The 19,245-nt window shown below is 34.0% G+C and overlaps 1 protein-coding gene and 1 pseudogene across 1 annotated transcript in view; one reads left to right on the plus strand and one right to left on the minus strand.

Moving 5' to 3' along the window:
- Positions 1–17,936, minus strand: part of LOC111054269 (protein obstructor-E-like) — a 31,988-nt gene extending 14,052 nt beyond the window's left edge. Inside the window, 1 exon segment of the mRNA XM_039432349.1 lies at positions 17,796–17,936. Within this exon segment, the coding sequence (XP_039288283.1) occupies positions 17,796–17,856 (61 nt within the window). The 5' untranslated portion in view covers positions 17,857–17,936.
- Positions 17,937–18,837: 901 nt separating this feature from the next.
- Positions 18,838–18,965, plus strand: LOC120352562 (annotated as a pseudogene).
- The last annotated feature ends 280 nt before the right edge of the window (positions 18,966–19,245 follow it).

The following is a 19,245-nucleotide window of genomic DNA, read 5'->3' on the forward strand; positions in this document are numbered from 1 at the left end:
CTACACGAATACATTATTGGAATCTGTGTTGAGGATTCCTCATTGATTGCTGCAACATCTCAATTGAGATATTGAAGATTTCATTCATCCAACTACACTTGATAAATAAGATCAGGTCATTGTTGTAGAAGTTTGGAACTCGTATCTTTTTGCAAACATTGAAGTTCATGATCTTTTTGATAAAAGTACATTCTTTTGATTCGTTTTACAAGCATTTAAATGAAGTTGATAATGCAAACTAGCTGAAGCTCACTACTTTAGTAAGTTCAATATTTTGAAAGTAGATGACAATAATCTCATGGATAACAACGACAGGGAAAGTATTGTACAATGAATTGGGTGAGGAGAGAATCTGCACAAAAAAGCGAAACGTTTCATAGAGCCGGCAACCGTGTTTCAAGGTCAAGAGAAAAGAAGAGTACCTACCTATTGTACTTTGCACAAAAAAGAGGATTATAAAAGTAACCTTCACGAATAAAAAGACGAGGTACGTCTGAGAAGTCAACTTCAGTACAGAACTCTGAAATCCTTCAATCCCATTGAGACTGGGTGATAGGTTAGTATTTCAATTCTGTAATAAAAATCTTAAACTCTCAAGTGGGTACCTATTATCTGCTTCATTGAACACATTACTCTTGTCTTTTATTGCTTTGCTATTCAGGGGTAGCGGGTAGCTCTAAATACTCGTATTGCCTGAGAGTTGCTCTAAAAATTAATGCCAATTTAAAAACGGTTTAAAGTTTTAGCTTTGAGAAACTGTGTTGAGTGCTCTCTATAAAACTCTCAACATAGTTATTATAGTATTCAGAGTTCAAAGTTTTATTTGAGCTTTGAACTGCTCCAGTTCATGAGTAACCACATTCTCAATCTCTAACATGAGCTCTAATACGATATCTTTTTCATTGTTATTCTTCTCTTCTTATTTCTCATTTAATTAATCTTCGCCTACACTGAATAAGACATTATAGTACTGTTCTTACTGCGATTTAAATCGACTATAATATTGTCGTAGCAATATTTCGTCCTTTCCAACAATAATGTTCGTGTACAACGCTATTTCAATTGGAGAGAAAAATTGCCCTAGTGATTATAAACATATGTAGTAGCTCATATTTTACAAGTGACGTGTTCTCGGAACTCAAATTAGAATGGTGACTGCGAAGGGAAAATTTCAGTCAATTAACTCAATGATCTTGAAGATCACTTCTCAGTGATTAGTTATACACCTAAAACTGTGAATCAAATCATATCATCATTATACCTCGCAAGCACATGCTTGTGGGCATCATCCCCAACCAAATACCTACATTTTCTTTTCACTGAAACAATTGAATTTCCCAAACTTATTAAAAGAAGTAATTTCTGAAACACACATGTCGATGTGTGTACCAATCCACTTCATTTGCTTCAATGTAGCATTTGAACGGTTTTCTCACGATTTCTACTATCTCTATTACTTATCTCTTTTTCTTGTTTTAACTCTTCTTCCTCTTATCCTTCCTTTTTTATCAGAGAAAAGACTTGAGATAATCAGCTCACGCTCAGCTTTGCCTTAAGGATAAATATTTACAAGCTGATTGTGAAACTATTGTGGCCATTGTGGTTCGAACAAGCCTTCACCAATGCACATTGCTAGGCTAAAAGTTGAGAAGCAAGCAAGCAAATCATGTTTTTATGTTGGCTTCTAGCCATAAGCTAAACTTCAGTTCCTTTGTTCTCTGAGTATTTTTTGCTCTTCCTTCAAAGCCTATCGCATCAGGGATTGAGTGCAGGACACTCTTTTACAATAATATAAGATATATAATTATAATAATATTCATTACCATCCCCATCCCATTATCAACCATTTTTTTATCATTATCTATTATTATCAGTCCGTTAAATAGTCTCTGAATGAGGAGATGGTCTCCTCCGTTTGTGGAGAAGATCATGATAATCATCATGTACTGTAGTACTGATAATACAGTCACTGTAATTATAATGTTTGAAAGGTTATCAATTCAACATTTAAAGTTTGTTACTTTTTGTTGAATCTCAAGAAATCAGTGTTTTGAAATCTTTAAATAAGAAAAACAAATCGTTTATATAATTCTTCAAATCATTATTATTGTTTCTACTAACCTTAACATAATGGATAATCATATCCTAAAATGTCTTTCCCCGACAGTATTATCGCAGGTTTTCTTTAGAGAAAGCAACGTATTTGCGGATTATTATATCATAAAATTCATATTTCATACAGAAATGTTCTATCTAATCACAGTGAATTGAGATTAATTCCCAGAGGAATGCAAAAATTTCCCTCACAAAGGCCCGGTTGCACAAAAGCCGGTTGAATTTTAATCCTGAATAATTTTACGTTAACCAAATCAGAGAAGACCATTTCAAAAAGATGGTTCTACTGGAATTAATCAGGATTAAAAATAACCCGCCTTTTTTGCAACCGGCACTAAGTACCTGATTGAATGATTACAAAAGTTCAACAGCTGAGTCATAATTTTGACAGTCCCACACACATGAACTCACTCACTCACTTCCATCATCAACAGACGACGAAATAATTATTATCAGCTGTTTTTCCAAGGATGAATAATAATTATCCTTTTAATGTCCTTCAGCGAGTTTCCCCAGGGATGAGACCTAGTGCAATCGAATTTTTATATTATAAACCTACTATGTTCTGAATTTCGTGAGAATCGTTAGAGCGTTTTTGAGATCCGGTAAAATACAAACCTATAAACATCTAAACATTTAAACAAAAATTGCTCGTTTAATAGTATAGGATAAGGGGGATATCGTGGGATATGTATAAATTGATAGGATAGTTTTGGAAAGATAACTTTACCCCAATTTCCGGTTTCTGGGGCACTTATTAAATGGACCATTGAATCTATATCGAATCAATAGGTTTAATGGTTGATTGGATTTAATATGTGTCTTAGAAACTGGGCTCAAGTATAATAATAATTGTACAGGATGAGAAGAATGGATGAATAAATTTTCAAATTGAATCACAGATCTCTCACTCATAACATTAGTTGTTGCTTGATTCATCAATATTGATTATAGAAATCTAATCATAATTATATTAAAATATATTTCTGAACTCTCAGATAGAAAAGAACAATCACTAGTGAAGTAAATTTTTTCCAGTACACATGAATATTCGATTCACAAGAGATTTCGTAAATATCATAGATTGTCCCATCTACAATTCAATTCCACCTGGTAATACAATGAAATAATGTTTTCTCAACTACAAATTACTAAGAGTAACCACTCTTTGAAAATCCAAAAGAATCGTAAGGAATCTGGTTTAATAAATTTAATAACTGTGTTTTCTTCAGGAACATTTTTGGTGCTAACCGCTTATTATGGAGAAGCAAGTACTCTGATATTTGTAATTCATTCCCCTAATAAGTAGTGTGAAGATGGAGAGAAGAGAATGTCATGAACTGATGCTTATCCTATCAATTTTTACCTTTTTCAATGTTTTAGGTAGTTCCTCACATTAGAATCAAGACATTATCTCAATCCATTACCTACATTGATTATTTCTCTATTAGAGTTGACAAAATTGTTCGATAAAGAGTACTATATTGTGCCTGTATGTCACTCCTCTATAACTTCTTCTTGTGAGCTTGCTATACACTTTCACTTTTGTTCTCACGATTGGACCGACTGTTGACGGCGAATCTAATTTTCTTCGCATCTCTTTCTAATTGGCAGTCAAATTGCTCTTGTTAACAAACAACAACATAGCAGCAGGTAACCAAGAATAAGTAACCTGACCTGAATAAGCATGATAAAATAACAAAAATGTTCCCTCCTGTATTAATTTCTGTTGTTATTCTTGAACGACATAACTAAAACACATATTTAATTCAAATTATTCACATAATAAAATGAGGTCCAGCTCTGAAGCTAGATTATTAAAACGTAATTTTGATCGCAGATTTTGATCTGTAAGTTTGGAGCCAGCCAAACTAGGTTCGGAGGTTCTGGAGAGGGGATCCGGGTACGAGGGTCCTACCCCAAAATAATTATATATCTCCTCAAAACTCGTTCTTAGAGAAATTTTAAAGATTTTAGTTGAGTATTTTTCTCATATTTTCAATAAAAAATGAGATTATTCACTATATAGGAGATGCGAGTAGGTTTAAAGATAGCCACTACTTAAAAAAAATAAAAATAAAACCACGCACGATGACAATCTCAACAAAAATTGATATTGTCGCTTTAGTTATAACGATGTTCTACGATTAACGATTAACGATTAATTTAATAGTTTTCCCCCCATTTTCTTTCTCTCACGCTCACCCTCTCGCTCTCAGAGATGCGTATCGGTGCGTACCGTCACAAATTAATAGCTGATGATAAGTTTTTCTCACTAAATGGCTCAGAAATTTTTATTCCTCTAAAGACAAGATTATACAAAAGAAATGTACCCAACCAGTTCGGAGAACAGCTTGATTCAATATTTTCTTCTCCAACTCCAGATTATTAAAACTTGTTCAAACAGACAAGAAAAATAAATGAATGAAATGGAATTCGGATAATGATCAGAAGCAACCAGTTTCAGTTTAATAAACAGAACTCGATGAACTTGTTGAATGGAACCAGTTGACGTGATTCATCACTAGAGGCGATGATTACATCAGTAATGGGGTCAATGAAGTGTGTAATGAGATATAAAATTTGAAACTATACAAGGTATAGATTTATATCTATTTTGACAAATTAAGGTTGGCACAAAGTTTATGTGAGCATTCAAGTAGAGGCTGTTGGAGTTTTAAGGCACCTATTAAATTGATAAACTAAATAATGTCATAAAGGTCACAATGTCTATGACCCCAGATTCTTTCTGGGACCTGCTGCTATACCCAGCACGATTGTCAACTAACTTTCTAAGCATTCTCTTCCTTATTGAGTATATTAATTTTACATTCAGTTCACGTGAGCAAGGTTACAAAACAAGCTTAACTGATCAGGCTGCTTGCTTTCAACTATAAGAATCAATATGGAACTTATGACACAACGCGTTAGCTATTACAACTTATGGGGCTCAATATTATTTCATCACCACATGAGTAGGTACCTACTAACCAGTGATTCAACCGGTGACGATAAGGATAATACGAGTATTAAGCTCTTTTGAATCTGATGTATTGTGAGAGAACACAACTTTAATCTTGATATCTGAAATTTCAGTTCCTTAGATCCTGAAATCGAAACCGGGGAAATGATTAAACTTATATTTTCGTTGCTTGATGCCTTAGAATTTATCAAAAATTCTCAAATCCTAAAGCGTGTGGTGACTTGTTTGAATTGAAAATATTCAATACATTCCAATTTATAGAAAACATGTTTTATTATGCGCCTCTCATAGTTCAGCCCTCAGACCCGAAAAAATAAGCTACTAATTGCCAAGTTGTCAAAGGTCTTCGAGCCCACCAACAATTCCAATGATGCCTATTAGCCTATTGTTTAAACTTGCATAGGTAAGTCCATACATCCATAGCATTTGATTTGTATTTTCTTGACTCGGACTGGTAAATACAACCAGGGCTTCAGACTATTTTGACATAGTTGGGTCAACGAGTTGGTCTAAGAAACAAATAATATCAAATATTAATAATCATGATATATCAATATAAGCTAGGCTGGATTCTCGGACTATCTGTCGGTTTATCTACTACAAAACGCTTCAGGGTATACTGACCTATAAGAAAATCAATGCATTATAAATAGTGTTCACAAGCTAATGATGATTTCTAGTAATCGTTGAGCTCATGTTTACAAAGTTACATGTTTCTTACAAATCAAACACTCATTTACAGGAAGGAATGTTAATGACTGGTGATTATTCAATATTTCTGCATATAACTTCAGCTTTCACAAAATCCACCTCCACAGAATTCCATTAGAATTTTGAAATCTGTTAATGGCTCACAATATTCAAGATAAATGACAATGTAGTAGTAATATTGACTGAAGGTTTTGTAATAAAATGTTACATGGAATAGAGATCTATATTATGTTGATGTTTACAAGGGATTGTCCGCAAACATATATATTGATTTTATTCCTATTCAAATAGGAAAACCGTTTGAAGTGTAAAGTCGCATTATTTTCTTTTTCATTATCGTACTAGTGAAGATTCCTGAAGGTTGTTGTTACATCTCGCTGTATAACCAAGAATGCAAGAATTCTTGAGGAAAATGGTAAACTATTACTTCAAGTAGACTCGTACATCGAGAAGGTTGGATAGAATAGTTATTGAATCCTTTAAAATTCACTCTTATAATTAAAAAATGTTGTAGAGCTTCCCAATAATGAGATGAATGAATTTAAGACATTACTAGTAAGCCCCTCGGTTTGCAGAACTCGCTCATGAACTGATTTTGAAATCCGCACTTGTAGAACTTTAAATAGTTTACTCCGTTTTGGTAAACTCTCTGATCCATTTGCACCATCTAAGTTCACCGCTAATCCACGATTACATGAAAATAGAGTTGCATTAATTATAATATGTTTCATTCTGGGTTAAAACGAGCACTGGTTTCATTCTTTCTCCGATAAACCGAGTTGGTGCATGGGCCTCAGTATGGGTAGGCCTAACAGACAGCTCAAATCACAAGTCGGCGAATTGACAGACAGTGTATTAAACTCCCAAAACAAGAATCAGCAGTCAGCTCAATGATAAGTCACTACAGATTTTTTACTTGTGCACTTCCAATTTTATCCTGTCAAATCCTTAAAAAAGATGAAGAAGTGAGTCAATTTCGTTGGCCAACTATCGTTATCTGTAGAATGACTCGAAGGAATATGTGTTGAGAATTTGAGGTTGATCAATAAAAGTAATAGAAAGTAATCGTCGAACAAACTACAAACGGACGACTCGTGGCTCCAATCATCCGTAAGAACTCGCTACTCTCGTTAAACTGGGAGATCAAAATTCATATCAATTTTCATCTTCTTAACTTTTGATTAATAACCACCTACTATCTATTTACAATTATCTCATGTAATTCAAATAAAAAGAGAACTGTTATAAGAGGTTGATAGAGCTCTGAAGTGCACAAAACGTTCCTGACTAATCTGAATGTCGTGTGCCAAACATGAGAATGCTTTGCATAAGCTAATAACTTGGAACTAAAACTAAAGTTGCCCAAGGCGTTTTGCGAACTGTTTTGCCGTCATTTAACTACACCTCACAACTTTCTCCAGCAAAATAGTTGTTGAGAGAGGAGAGGAGGGGGGATCAGGAGATACTGTGCTGAGAGTCAAGCTGCTACAAATCTTACCCTGTTACCCATACATGAACCAACATAAGAACAATGATAACGCATCTTCTTCCATAAGAATAATATATTAATTCAATTGAAATAGGCCCACAAAGCGAGCAGTCTGACCACGGATCACTACTCTCCAATTCCATTAGAGAATGTCAACTGAGAGATCTATTCCTTCAAACGCATCAATCACTACTAATTTTTCAAGTACACTTCGTTACTCTTCATGAGTGTTCATAGAAGTGCGAACAAACAATAACGAGCTATCATTTGCCGATTGCATTTTATTATTGCTCCATTCTGGAGCAATAGATAAAAATCAAGAGGTAGGCTGAATCTTAATCATCAGGTTTACTAAATAGAATACTAAATTCTTATACAATTGAACATGAGTTACACCACGATTCCTTTGCTGAAGAAATGTCAACCCTAATTTTAAAATAACTGAGCTCATTGGCAATCTAAAATATATTCAAGCCTACAAATTTCCCATTTACATTTTGAAAATTCAGCTCAGATTACTCTAAGATCATCTTGTTTCAAAAATATTAGCGGAATAAGTGGAAATCTATCGGATCAACAGATATCGTATTAAGGGATCAATAAGGAAGTTGATGAGAGTAAATAGGAAGTCAATTCTCGGAACGCCAAAACCGAACAGTTTCTCGTAAAAGGACATATTGGATGAGTGACATTTTGCCAATTACGACGTGTACCTACATCGTTCTGAAGGATGAACAACACGAATCGCAATCTGTCACACGGTGAAGAAAGATTTGAAAGATTACTGGGGAAACGGTTATGACTTGCCGCATCGTAAAGAAAGTGAAATGTACCAACTACGAGGAGATGTCAGGTAATGGGTGGAGAAATTGGCCATGATAAAACGAATTGTAAGTGTTGCTATGGGTTGTGGATGATAAATGAGGTACCTTTGCAACAGAATAGAAAGTGCTCAAGTTATAAGCGAGCTGTCGGATACTGAGATTGATGGTACAGTCGTTAAAATCAATCAAAAGTGTAGTGGATTTATTAAGAATCTCTTGTAGTGATCATATTACGGGTAAAGCTTCATAAAATCCAGTGGATTCATCATGACTCTCATAGTGTTCGTGCTCATAGTATGGACAGTTGGGCACCGCTTCATACTATGTCACGTTATTCTTTATATTTAAATAACGATTAGCCTCCTGCTTGGCATCAGTCGGTAAAGCATGAGATTTGATATAATTATATAAATAGGTAGTGGTTTTCTAATAGTATTCAGTCTTAAAAAATCTTGATAGGCCTAGGTATGGGCTTCTCCTATAACTCTTGTAATTCAATAAAAAATAAATATATATAAATATGATACTTATACAATAGTGTTGAGGAATAATAAATAAATTGCACACCATAAACGTTTCATACATATATTACACAAATAATGCAAAAAATAAATCGAGGCAAAAAATATATATAGAGCGATAAAAATATAATATAAAAATAGAACAATAATTGAAATCAATAAAAATATCACAGGCTAAACTTTATATTCTAGATTTATGGCACGAATCATTACCATGCGCCTTTATCTTAAAATCATATGCATTCTGTTGCATGTAGCTGCGATATGCGCTTGCTAATACTTGTCGACTTGGATAATTCAATTAAAAATGTGTGCTTTAAGATCAGCTTGATAAATTAGCCACTAATAATCCAAATATATATATTAAAATCTCTAGTACTTAGTAGATTTCTTCATATCGAATATATATTTTTATCTCAGGGTGCAAGATTCGGCACCTGACGGAATAGGTAGAGCCATTCATCTAGTGAATTAGAGCTATAATAAACTATCGCAAATTATATTGCAAAAATTAAATATCATATGCATATGTTTTAATAGCCTAGATTTTGTACTTCTTTGATTTAATAGAAATTCCTGAAATATTGATCTATATTTTTCTTTCAATAAAATACCTTTAATACTAATTTTACTTGCGCAAGTATTACTCTTATTAATTTCTTAATTTATAATAAAAACCCTTTCGGCGAGCTAGCTTTGATCATCAGATTAATTCGAAGCACTAGGGCGCCCATCACTAATTCAATATTAATCACTCACGTGTCGAAAATCTTCTTGTAAGCCGCCGATGTCGATCCAACTCCATGTGGTCCGGGAATATGGTAGCCGGAATCGTCTCCTCCAAGGGGTTATAAATTTATTTAAAAAATGAAAATGACTTCTGCTTCACAATAGCATCACGAAGTCTTTTAAGAAATTTAATAATTTAATTTAACTTTAACTTTTACAAAATCATTATCAAGGTACTACGCTCTACAATATTTGGGGTCCTCTCTCGGTGGCATTTGGTTGGCGAGTGCTGGTTCTCCTTTCTCAAGTTTTACAGATCCTATTTCCGACTTTCAAATTAGCATAAAATTTGAATATCTTAGTCCTCCGCCATTTAGGGTCAAATAGATCTTACAAAAAATGCCAAAATATTGCTTAGATTGTATGATTAATCATTTCTTTGCATTCGAGCCATATCGATAACATAGACTATACAAAGTTTTAACACAAAATCTAGTACATTTATATAAATATATAGAAATATTTTTGAATTGGCCTACAGTTGCCGCCTATTAACTGCCGTTTTACTATTGGTGCATGCAAATTTTATTCTGTATTCATGCGCCTGGTACCTCTTATTTCCTGAATACATTAATTATTTTTATTTGGTTTTTATTTATGCTCTTTACATGCTAGCTAATATTCTATACATTAATATTAATTCCATGCTACCTAATAATTAGCCACGTGATCAGGTGTTTTTTCACATTGCACACCATCTGATTGCAATAAAGCTCTGCCAAGGGGTTTTGGTCAGATTCTACGTTTCTCGGTTTGATCGATCTCTAGGTCACCGATCCGTGAATACATGTACATAACCTCAATCTTCAAATATTTTATATAATAATCTATTTATGAGCAATAAAATTCCTTCAAATCCTTTTTAGGTTTTTTGTACCATTTAGCCAGAACAGGCTGATGCTATCTAATCTTAGTTATTATCTATTTGGCGATATTAGCCGGTTACTTTATTTTCAGACCTATTACTGTTTCTGTTAGGGCTTTTTATTTACCCAAATTTGATACTTTACAACTATATTTCAATGGATTAATAGTGGATTTTCAATATAAGTGGAACGGTTTATAGCTAGGTTCATCGCATGGTAACGGATCGATATAAATATTTTATATTATATGAAAATATTATATAATCATTTTTACTTTCCTTGCCCTACTACCATAGGTAAGGAAAGTATTGCTTTCCAAAAAAAATTAAGGTACCCCAATTTCAAGTTTTCTATACGTTTCAAGGTCCCCTGAGTCCAAAAACATGATTTTTGGGTATTGGTCTGTGTGTGTGTATGTGTGTGTGTGTGGTGTGTGTGTGTGTGTGTGTGTGTGGTGTGTGTGTGTGTGTGTGTGTGTGTGTATGTGTGTATGTCTGTGAACACGATAACTCCATTCCTAATTAACCGATTGACTTGAAATTTTAAACTTAAGGTCCTTATACCATGAGGACCCGACAATAAGAAATTCAATAAAATTCAATTCAAGATGGCGGAAAAAATGGCGGATAATTACTAAAAAACCATGTTTTTCACGTTTTTCTCGAAAATGGCTCTAACGATTTTCTTCAAATTCATACCATGGATAGCTATTTATAAGCCCTATCAACTGAAATGAGTCTCATTTCAGGGAAAATTTCAGGAGCTCCGTAATATTATTGAGAAAAATGGCGGATAATGACTAAAAAACCATGTTTTTCACGGTTTTCTCGAAAACGGCTCTAACGATTTTCTTCAAATTTATACCATGGATAGCTATTTATAAGCCCTATCAACTGACATGAGTCTCATTTCTGTGAAAATTGCAGGAGCTCCGTAATATTCTTGAGAAAAATGACAGTTACTTAAAAACCATGTTTTTCACGATTTTCTCAAAACCGGCTCTAACGATTTTTTTCAAATCCATACCCTGTATAGTTATTTATTAGCTCTATCAACTGACATGAGTCTTTTTCCTGGGGTACTAATGGGGGGTCCACCCAATCCTTGAGAAATGGACTTTGCAACCTCCTTCTCGTGCATGAGGTAGGTAGGAACACGGTTTTTACTTTTTCTTCTTCCATATACCGTGGGTAGGTAGAGCAGTTTATAAAAAGAACACAGTCATAGTCAAGATATTTCATCTGTAGAACAGCTGTTTTGACGAATTTAAAAAAAAAAACAACGAATTTCACAATATTTACATAAAGGAAAAAGTACTCTGAAAACAATTGTATATACACATTGATATTTAGTCAATGATTAATATGTATTTATATGTTCCATCACAACTATTGATGATGATTTTTATCCTTTTATAATTCGCCTATACGCAAAAATTATAAGTTTATAATTCGTTATTGTTGGCTCTAATAGATTGCTATAGGTGTTACAGGCTGCCATAGGTTGGCAACCTGTAAAAGCATTTCAAGCCGAGTGGAAGAGTTGATCAAATACTCATTTCTCACAGAATGAGCTAGATTATTCATTATCGAATTCTTGTGGAGTTCCTCTCAATCATTGAATAATTTTATCAAATTCCATATCCAACGAAATTGTAAGCTTTGGATAATGTTTCTTTATATGTAGATACTTTACATTGAATTTGCCAAACTGCTCGGTTGTAATGTATTGCGATTGCGATGTATTGATAAGAATACGAGTGATGTATTCCGCTCCTGCAAACTAAAGAATGCTGAATTGTGCATTGAATAGTGACCATGAACTTCATGAACATTCACTTTCCATTATAATACCGGTATTGGATTGCACAGTGCACACCTTCATTAATTTCAAGTCTATTAATTCAGTTATAATCACGGATAGATTGTTCCATACTGCAGGCTCATATTTCTAAGAGAGAAGGTAGCTTTTCATCTTCCTTCCTTTTCTCATTGCCGGGGCACTAGACGGAGTACTGTCATAAAATGAGGTAATTTCCAGGTTAAATTCAATATGTATTTTATATAATGTGGCTTACAAAAACACATCTTTTTCATGCTTTGGTTGATTCTCACATAATACTCAGGCCTGTGCGTGATTTCTTGGGAATATGCAAACAGTTTGAATTATTTTCTTCCAATTCTATATTCTGACGGTTCAGGACATACATTCATCAACCGTAAGATTTTCTCATCATCGTCTAAAGCCACCCACATAAGTAAATATTCAGCAGTCACATGGTTCATGGCTTCATGCGTGACATTCACTAGGATATCTTTCTACGAAGTGAAAAAGGCAACCATGACACCTGATATACTTTCTCAGATCGAATTATTCTAATTAATAATAAAACAGTTTGTTGGTTGGAAGTGAAAGTGAATGTAGAGTAGTTCCGATTTCAGCCCGCTTTGAAAAGTACTCCTCTTGACCTTAGAACTGTTTTTCGTTCCACTGGAAACGCGTGGCTAATAGTGCGTGATCTAATTTCATATTTTAACCAAAACAGACTAATTCAAAAGAGGTCCATCTCCGTCAGAGTAGAACATCTTTATCTTTAATTTCACTTTGAAATCCACATTATTTGAACGAAAAGTGTTGAAGTATTTTGATAGTGAATCACCAATATAATACTATTAAACATAGAGATGAAGAGATTGATAACCACGTTCGAATATTATTCATTTCAATGATTTGAAACCCGTTTGTATTATAATTTCGATATTCATATACATTTAAAGCTTCAAGTGAGTTCCGAGCTACAAGGAATTTATTTTGCTTATAACTATCGTTATTTGAAATGGAGTTGATCTAAAATAGTCATTCTTCCAAGGGGTTGGATAGCTACTAACTAGTAGAACACTTCTAATGATTATAAAGTCAATGGTCCAATCATTTTCGATCATAGCCATTTGGAAGCATCGTTGATAGTTTCTGGATAATATTTCTCACTTTGAAAACCCTGAAAGACTCCAAAAGTTTCATGTTTATGACTTAAAAATTTGATCATGATTATGGAGGAATTTAATTTTGATACACTTATTACACTCAATTCAAATTTTAAAATTGAAATTTGGGAACTTTATTGTTTGTTCTTTATTGTAGTGGGATGCTACAAAAGTGCACCGACAATCTGCACTGAACTGTTTCGAACTTCTGTTGTGTTCATTGGAATTATCAAAGAGTTATAAAAGAATTATTGTCTGCAAATTTTCTAACTGTATACCTCTCAAATAGCTAAATAGCTAGAGAGGTTTTATATATGTACTTGATGAAATGTAATGTTGTGAAAATTGAGATAAATAAATTGGAATTCATCACCTTACAAAACTCTATCAATCAATAAGTTTCAATAATGGTACAGTACCACAACAGTGACTACACTTAGCCAATAAGTTAGAGTCTTTGATCATAACCAAGCTTGAGATTGGCATCTTCCACTCGAACTATTGCACCGATTATGATGAGAAGACAATCTAGAAATTGTAGACTTCAAAGAATGATTCAATTAAGATGATGATACAATAATCAGACATCATGAATAAATTAAATCTTTAGTCAAAGCCACTCCATCGTCATCGTTAAGAGTTTGTGGTTGAGATCTTCAACTTGAAAACCTGCAACCACTATCACAACAATCTCTACTCAACCACCATCACCGCAAACATCCCAGTTGTAAAGTTCTCTCTCCATCTCTCTTATCTCTACATCCTCACACTCTCACTCTTTTCGATTGTGTCTCGTTATCTCTCACTCATTCTTTATTCTCTTATTCCCTGAGACAACCGCAGACGCGTTTTGAAAGCGAACCGCAGCGGCTGGCGACGCTCCGAAGAAGCGCACCTCGGTGACGAAATTTGTTGATTAGAAGTGGCCTGCAGCGCGCAAGCGCCTTTGTTCTACGATTACAAACTGGATGAGATGAGACAGACTAGGGACTAGTCAGACGCCATTATGCAATGCAGCGTGCGTCCAATGATTTTGTTACACAAGCTTGTTGTATTATTCATTTGATAACATGCCTTATGCTTAGACTCCCAGGTCAACAGCACTATCAAATCGCTTCTCAGAAGGGTACTCGTCTTGTAAAGGTACTTGCAAAGCAGCAGAGGTGACAAGAGTTGACTTACAAAATCGAATGTGCTCAGTCAAGTACCCACCGCTGCTACAAGAACAACAGCAACAACACCATCAACAACAACAGAAACAAGGACTGAGATCTGATTCTAATGACAACTATTGAACAAAAGGACAAATATATTCTGCCTAATATAATACGAATATGCTGTCTCTAGCAACCTCGACACAGATATCTATCCATATCTATCCATCTATTTATTTCATTCCAAATAAATTATTATCAACGAATAGATGTGAAAAACTAATATAAGTGGAGAGTTTTATACTTGAATAGCCTACATAGTGCTCTCTTGTGAAAAGTTATGATAATATTTTCCACTTTTCTTTTCCCCACATTCTTACACATTCCACGCATTTCAGAGAGTATCCCTCTTGAAGTTGTTTGCCTAGAAACAAAGCTTTACAATAAATTCAGTGATGCTAGGGAGCCAAGTAGAACTGTAATAAGTTTTGATACAATGATTATTCTCCTTAAGTACCGAAATGTAGATCTTACTGCATCTCTTTCATCCTCTCATAACAATACTGGAAAGGGTTGATGTGATAAAAAATAGGCGCGGATTAATGCCACCAAAGTCTTTCACTTTGCCTGATTAAACCAAGTCAGACACTTCTTGTTCATTCACATTATTTGATACTATCCTCATGCTTCATGCTTCAAAATGTCGGGCCATATTAGAAACGATTTTCAAGACAGTTTTTAGCTGAAGTTTAACTTTACAGTCAAGCATTGCTTGAGAACCGTTTTGGAAACGTCTGTTTCGTAATATATCTTGTTCAGCTTAGTTGAATGATATATTAACTTATACGACTGATAACTTCACGCTTCAGAACTGTGAATAATTATAACTTTCCTCCTACACTTCCTATAAACATGAGAAAGTTGACTTTATTTTTGTGGCATGTATGATCTCTCATTGACATTAACATGACCTTCCTTGTGTAGTTATTACCCTTTCTCCCGCCTACTTCCTGGTTGTACGAGAGAAACAAACATACCTTCCAGAAAAACTGTACACTTTCTTCATTTAGTGAACGTTAATTACTCTGTATACACCGACTAATTAACAAAATTTAACCAATGAGTAAAGAAAGTAGTATAAGAATATCTTCTTATGAACGATGATGATTATTTATAATTAGTGATACGGTAGCTTGTTGACAATAAATTTGAAATATACCTGTAAATGGATCAACGATTTTTGGCGATGAGTAAAGGCTTACATTTAAAGAGCTCTAATCTATACCTATGTACTATCACATAACTATTCTAAAGTTATGTACTAAATTGATGATTTCTCAATAATTATATGCAACACAACATTCGATATTGAATTGATTTTGATTTTATTGTCATTTAATTATTTTTAAATTAATATTCACGATGGTTTCATTTTTTTATTGAGCTATTCAAATCACTTGATCAACTTATAAAGAACAAGAGAAGGCTATTAAAGTGATAGATTATTAAAAAAATTACTTTGTATTAGCAATTTCTCCCAAAGTGTACAAATAACTTTTCCATTCTATTTGTTCTAGCAAAAATGATGGAATGAGAGTAATTCATTAAAAATTCATTGTGAACTATTGTAATATTCTAATGGAAAATTTTGATAGAAATCCATGTACTTATCTTGAAGCCAGGAAATAGCCTTATCTTGGACCATGCTAATCTAAATTCAAAAGTGTATTTCACTTCCCTGTCATTTGAAATGTGACTTATATTTGGTAACCTTTAGAGAGGGTTCGAGGGTTGGAGCTGAAGCTCCTTACAAGGGAATTGTAAAGATTATAATCTACACTTGGCAATACTGTTAATTTCAATTTAGATATTGTACATTGCTAATTGCGATGCAACCGGCATGAATAGCAATATCAATTCTGTTGAAAACAGGTTTCTAACTGCATTCGCACAAATAGGTACATTGGTAACCTTGAAGATTCAAAGACAACTACGGGAAAATTCTCCATCATCTGCTCATTATAATTTCATTCATCGGCGATACTTTCCAAGGACGATAAGTCTATGAGCAAAAATGAGTAACTCATTAAAATCCACAAGTTTCCAATTTTTTTCATCCATTCCCTGCTCGAAATACCCGTCTATATCACTATTCAATAATGATTGACCTGAGACTGATCAGAGATTAAACGCGACCAGAGATAAAATATGAGCTCTGACAGTGTAAGTAAAGGTGATACATGGTATCAGAGATGAAATATAAGCCTTATAGCCTATCTTTTCTCTGTCTCTGATGCGACGAATGATCCCAGTGCAACTCAATTACACTCCCAGCAACTACTAGTTAACTTCATGCAACTAAACTGCCAGATTAAAAAAAACTGAAGACTTGTGCTTGAGCTAAGCTACTATTTTTTCCCGTAATGAAAGATTTGACTTTCAATTTCCCATTTCCCATTAGGCTACATTGAAATTTTAAATACAGTAATAGAATTAAAATAGGATACCATTTTCAGTTGTATCACCCCGATTAATGCATTGACTACTTATAAACATTGATCAAATACTGTATGTGATTTTGAGACACATATCGGTTTTGACTAAAGGTAATTAAAAATCAGAATGTTCACTAGATAGAAAAGATTCATCTTTTCTAACTACAGAACTCATTTCCATTTCACCTTTAATTACATTGATTATCAAGAAGATGAAATGATCATAAGTGAAGAGACATCAACTTTCAACAAATTCCAAGTAGGGTAGTAGTAAGTTATAGGTTTAGTCATTTTAAGTTCTTCAATAATGATAAGGGGCAATAATTTCAATAAGAATAACCGGACCACTATTACTCTTAACAAATCGAACAAAGGTGTAACAATTTCAGTAGCCATGGTACTAAATTACACTCTAATTATCTAGAAGACCTTGAAAATTGATAGAAATGCGATAAGAAATTGCATTTAGAGTAAATTGCGCTAAGAGTACAAGATAATGAAAAGTACTAATATGAGCATTAATAATTTGAATGAATACCGGTGGTAATAGAAATACCGGTGGCTACAATTTCAAAAGCACTATAATTCAATAAAAAGCACTATTTCAATGAAAAATATAATAATTTACTCATCATATGAACAGAATAAATAATTACACGATAGCATGTTAAAATTGAAATGTATGTTTCAGTTCATATGAAAATTCTTGAAAGTTTATATGAATTATTACATTTTAACTACTCAAAATTGCTTGTTATATATGTTTACTGTCAAACATCGATAGTTTATTCTTAAAAGCATGAGAGAATTATGTGTAGAGAATTCCAGGATGCAACAATTGAATAAGAATAGTGTTGTTTTTACCTGTTGATATGAGAGCTAGTAGGGAGGCGGCAAGCCGGATCACATTCATTGCTGTAGCCATGGTGAGTGTCGGTCTACAACTGCAGAGCTGGAGTCTCGCTCACATTCTGGTTGGCCGTAGCCGCTGTCACGTGACCAAAACTCCAGCGGTGGTGGATGCTGGATAGCTTTCTCGCGGTTCGGGGCGCTTATCATACAAAAGAAAATTGTTTTTAGGATAATTTATAACAGATTATAGTTAAAATACTCAGGGAGTCTGGTCTCAGTCCTTAGCCAAACTATATACCAGAAATCTTTAATCAATAGTAGCCTAAATTGTTGTAGAATTTAGAAATACTACTCTGAAACGGTTGAGTGTTTATTACTTTCCTTGCCCTATTACCATAGGTAAGGAAAGTATTGTTTTCCGAAAAAAATTAAGGTACCCCAATTTCTAAATTTCTATACGTTTCAAGGTCCCCTGAGTCCGAAAAAGTGGTTTTTGCTTGGGTATTGGTCTGTATATATATATATATATATATATATATATATATATATATATTATATATATATATATATATATATATATATATATATATTTCTCATCTCCCAATAAACGGAATGACTTGAAATTTGGAACTTAAGGTCCTTCCCCTATAAGGATCCGACACGAACAATTTCGATCAAATGCAATTCAAGATGGCGGCTACAATGGCGAAAATGTTGTCAAAAACAGGGTTTTTCGCGATTTTCTCGAAAATGGCTCCAACGATTTTTTTGATCAGATTCATACCTTAGATAGTCATTGTTAAGCTCTATCAACTGCCACAAGTCCCATATCGGTTGAACCCAAATTGGTTGATCGGAAAGTTTTTATGTTTTTCTCAGTTTGTGAACTTGTAGAAGACCCATGTTTTGAAAATTTGTGTGTCGTAATTCATGAGAAAATTGATTTTTAAAAGTGACAAGACAGTAGCCTACATACATTGACTTATTAATTCCTCCCATGAACTGGAGGTCGCTGTATGTAGGAATATAAGTGATTTGAATCATAATTGAAAGAATACTTTCCTGGGATGGGGGTTACCGTGATCAAGAAGGCTGTTCCCCCAGGGTAGGGCCTTGTCATTGCACTGCGATTTGGTTGACCCCTGCGAATGCCCCAAATGTGGGCATCTCGGGCGCACAATCAAACACTGATTTGATTCAGTCTATTGAAGATCATGAGAAGTATGATCACACTACAGTAATTAAATCACGAAGTATGTAATTTTCGACGCTAGTCTGTCAAATACGTTTTTGTCTTACTATAGGAAGTGACAAATTGTGAAAATAAACTTCTTTATACATTCTGTTGATTTGTTGAGCACTTTCTATCACCATCTTAGTATATTCCATAGTCTTGGCCTTTGCAGCTTTCCGAAGTTACTCTAATTAGTTCAACTACTTCAGCAAACCAATCAATGGAGGT

The sequence above is a fragment of the Nilaparvata lugens genome, chromosome 7 (genome assembly GCF_014356525.2).
Source record: "Nilaparvata lugens isolate BPH chromosome 7, ASM1435652v1, whole genome shotgun sequence".
Classification (NCBI taxonomy): Eukaryota; Metazoa; Arthropoda; class Insecta; order Hemiptera; family Delphacidae; genus Nilaparvata; species Nilaparvata lugens.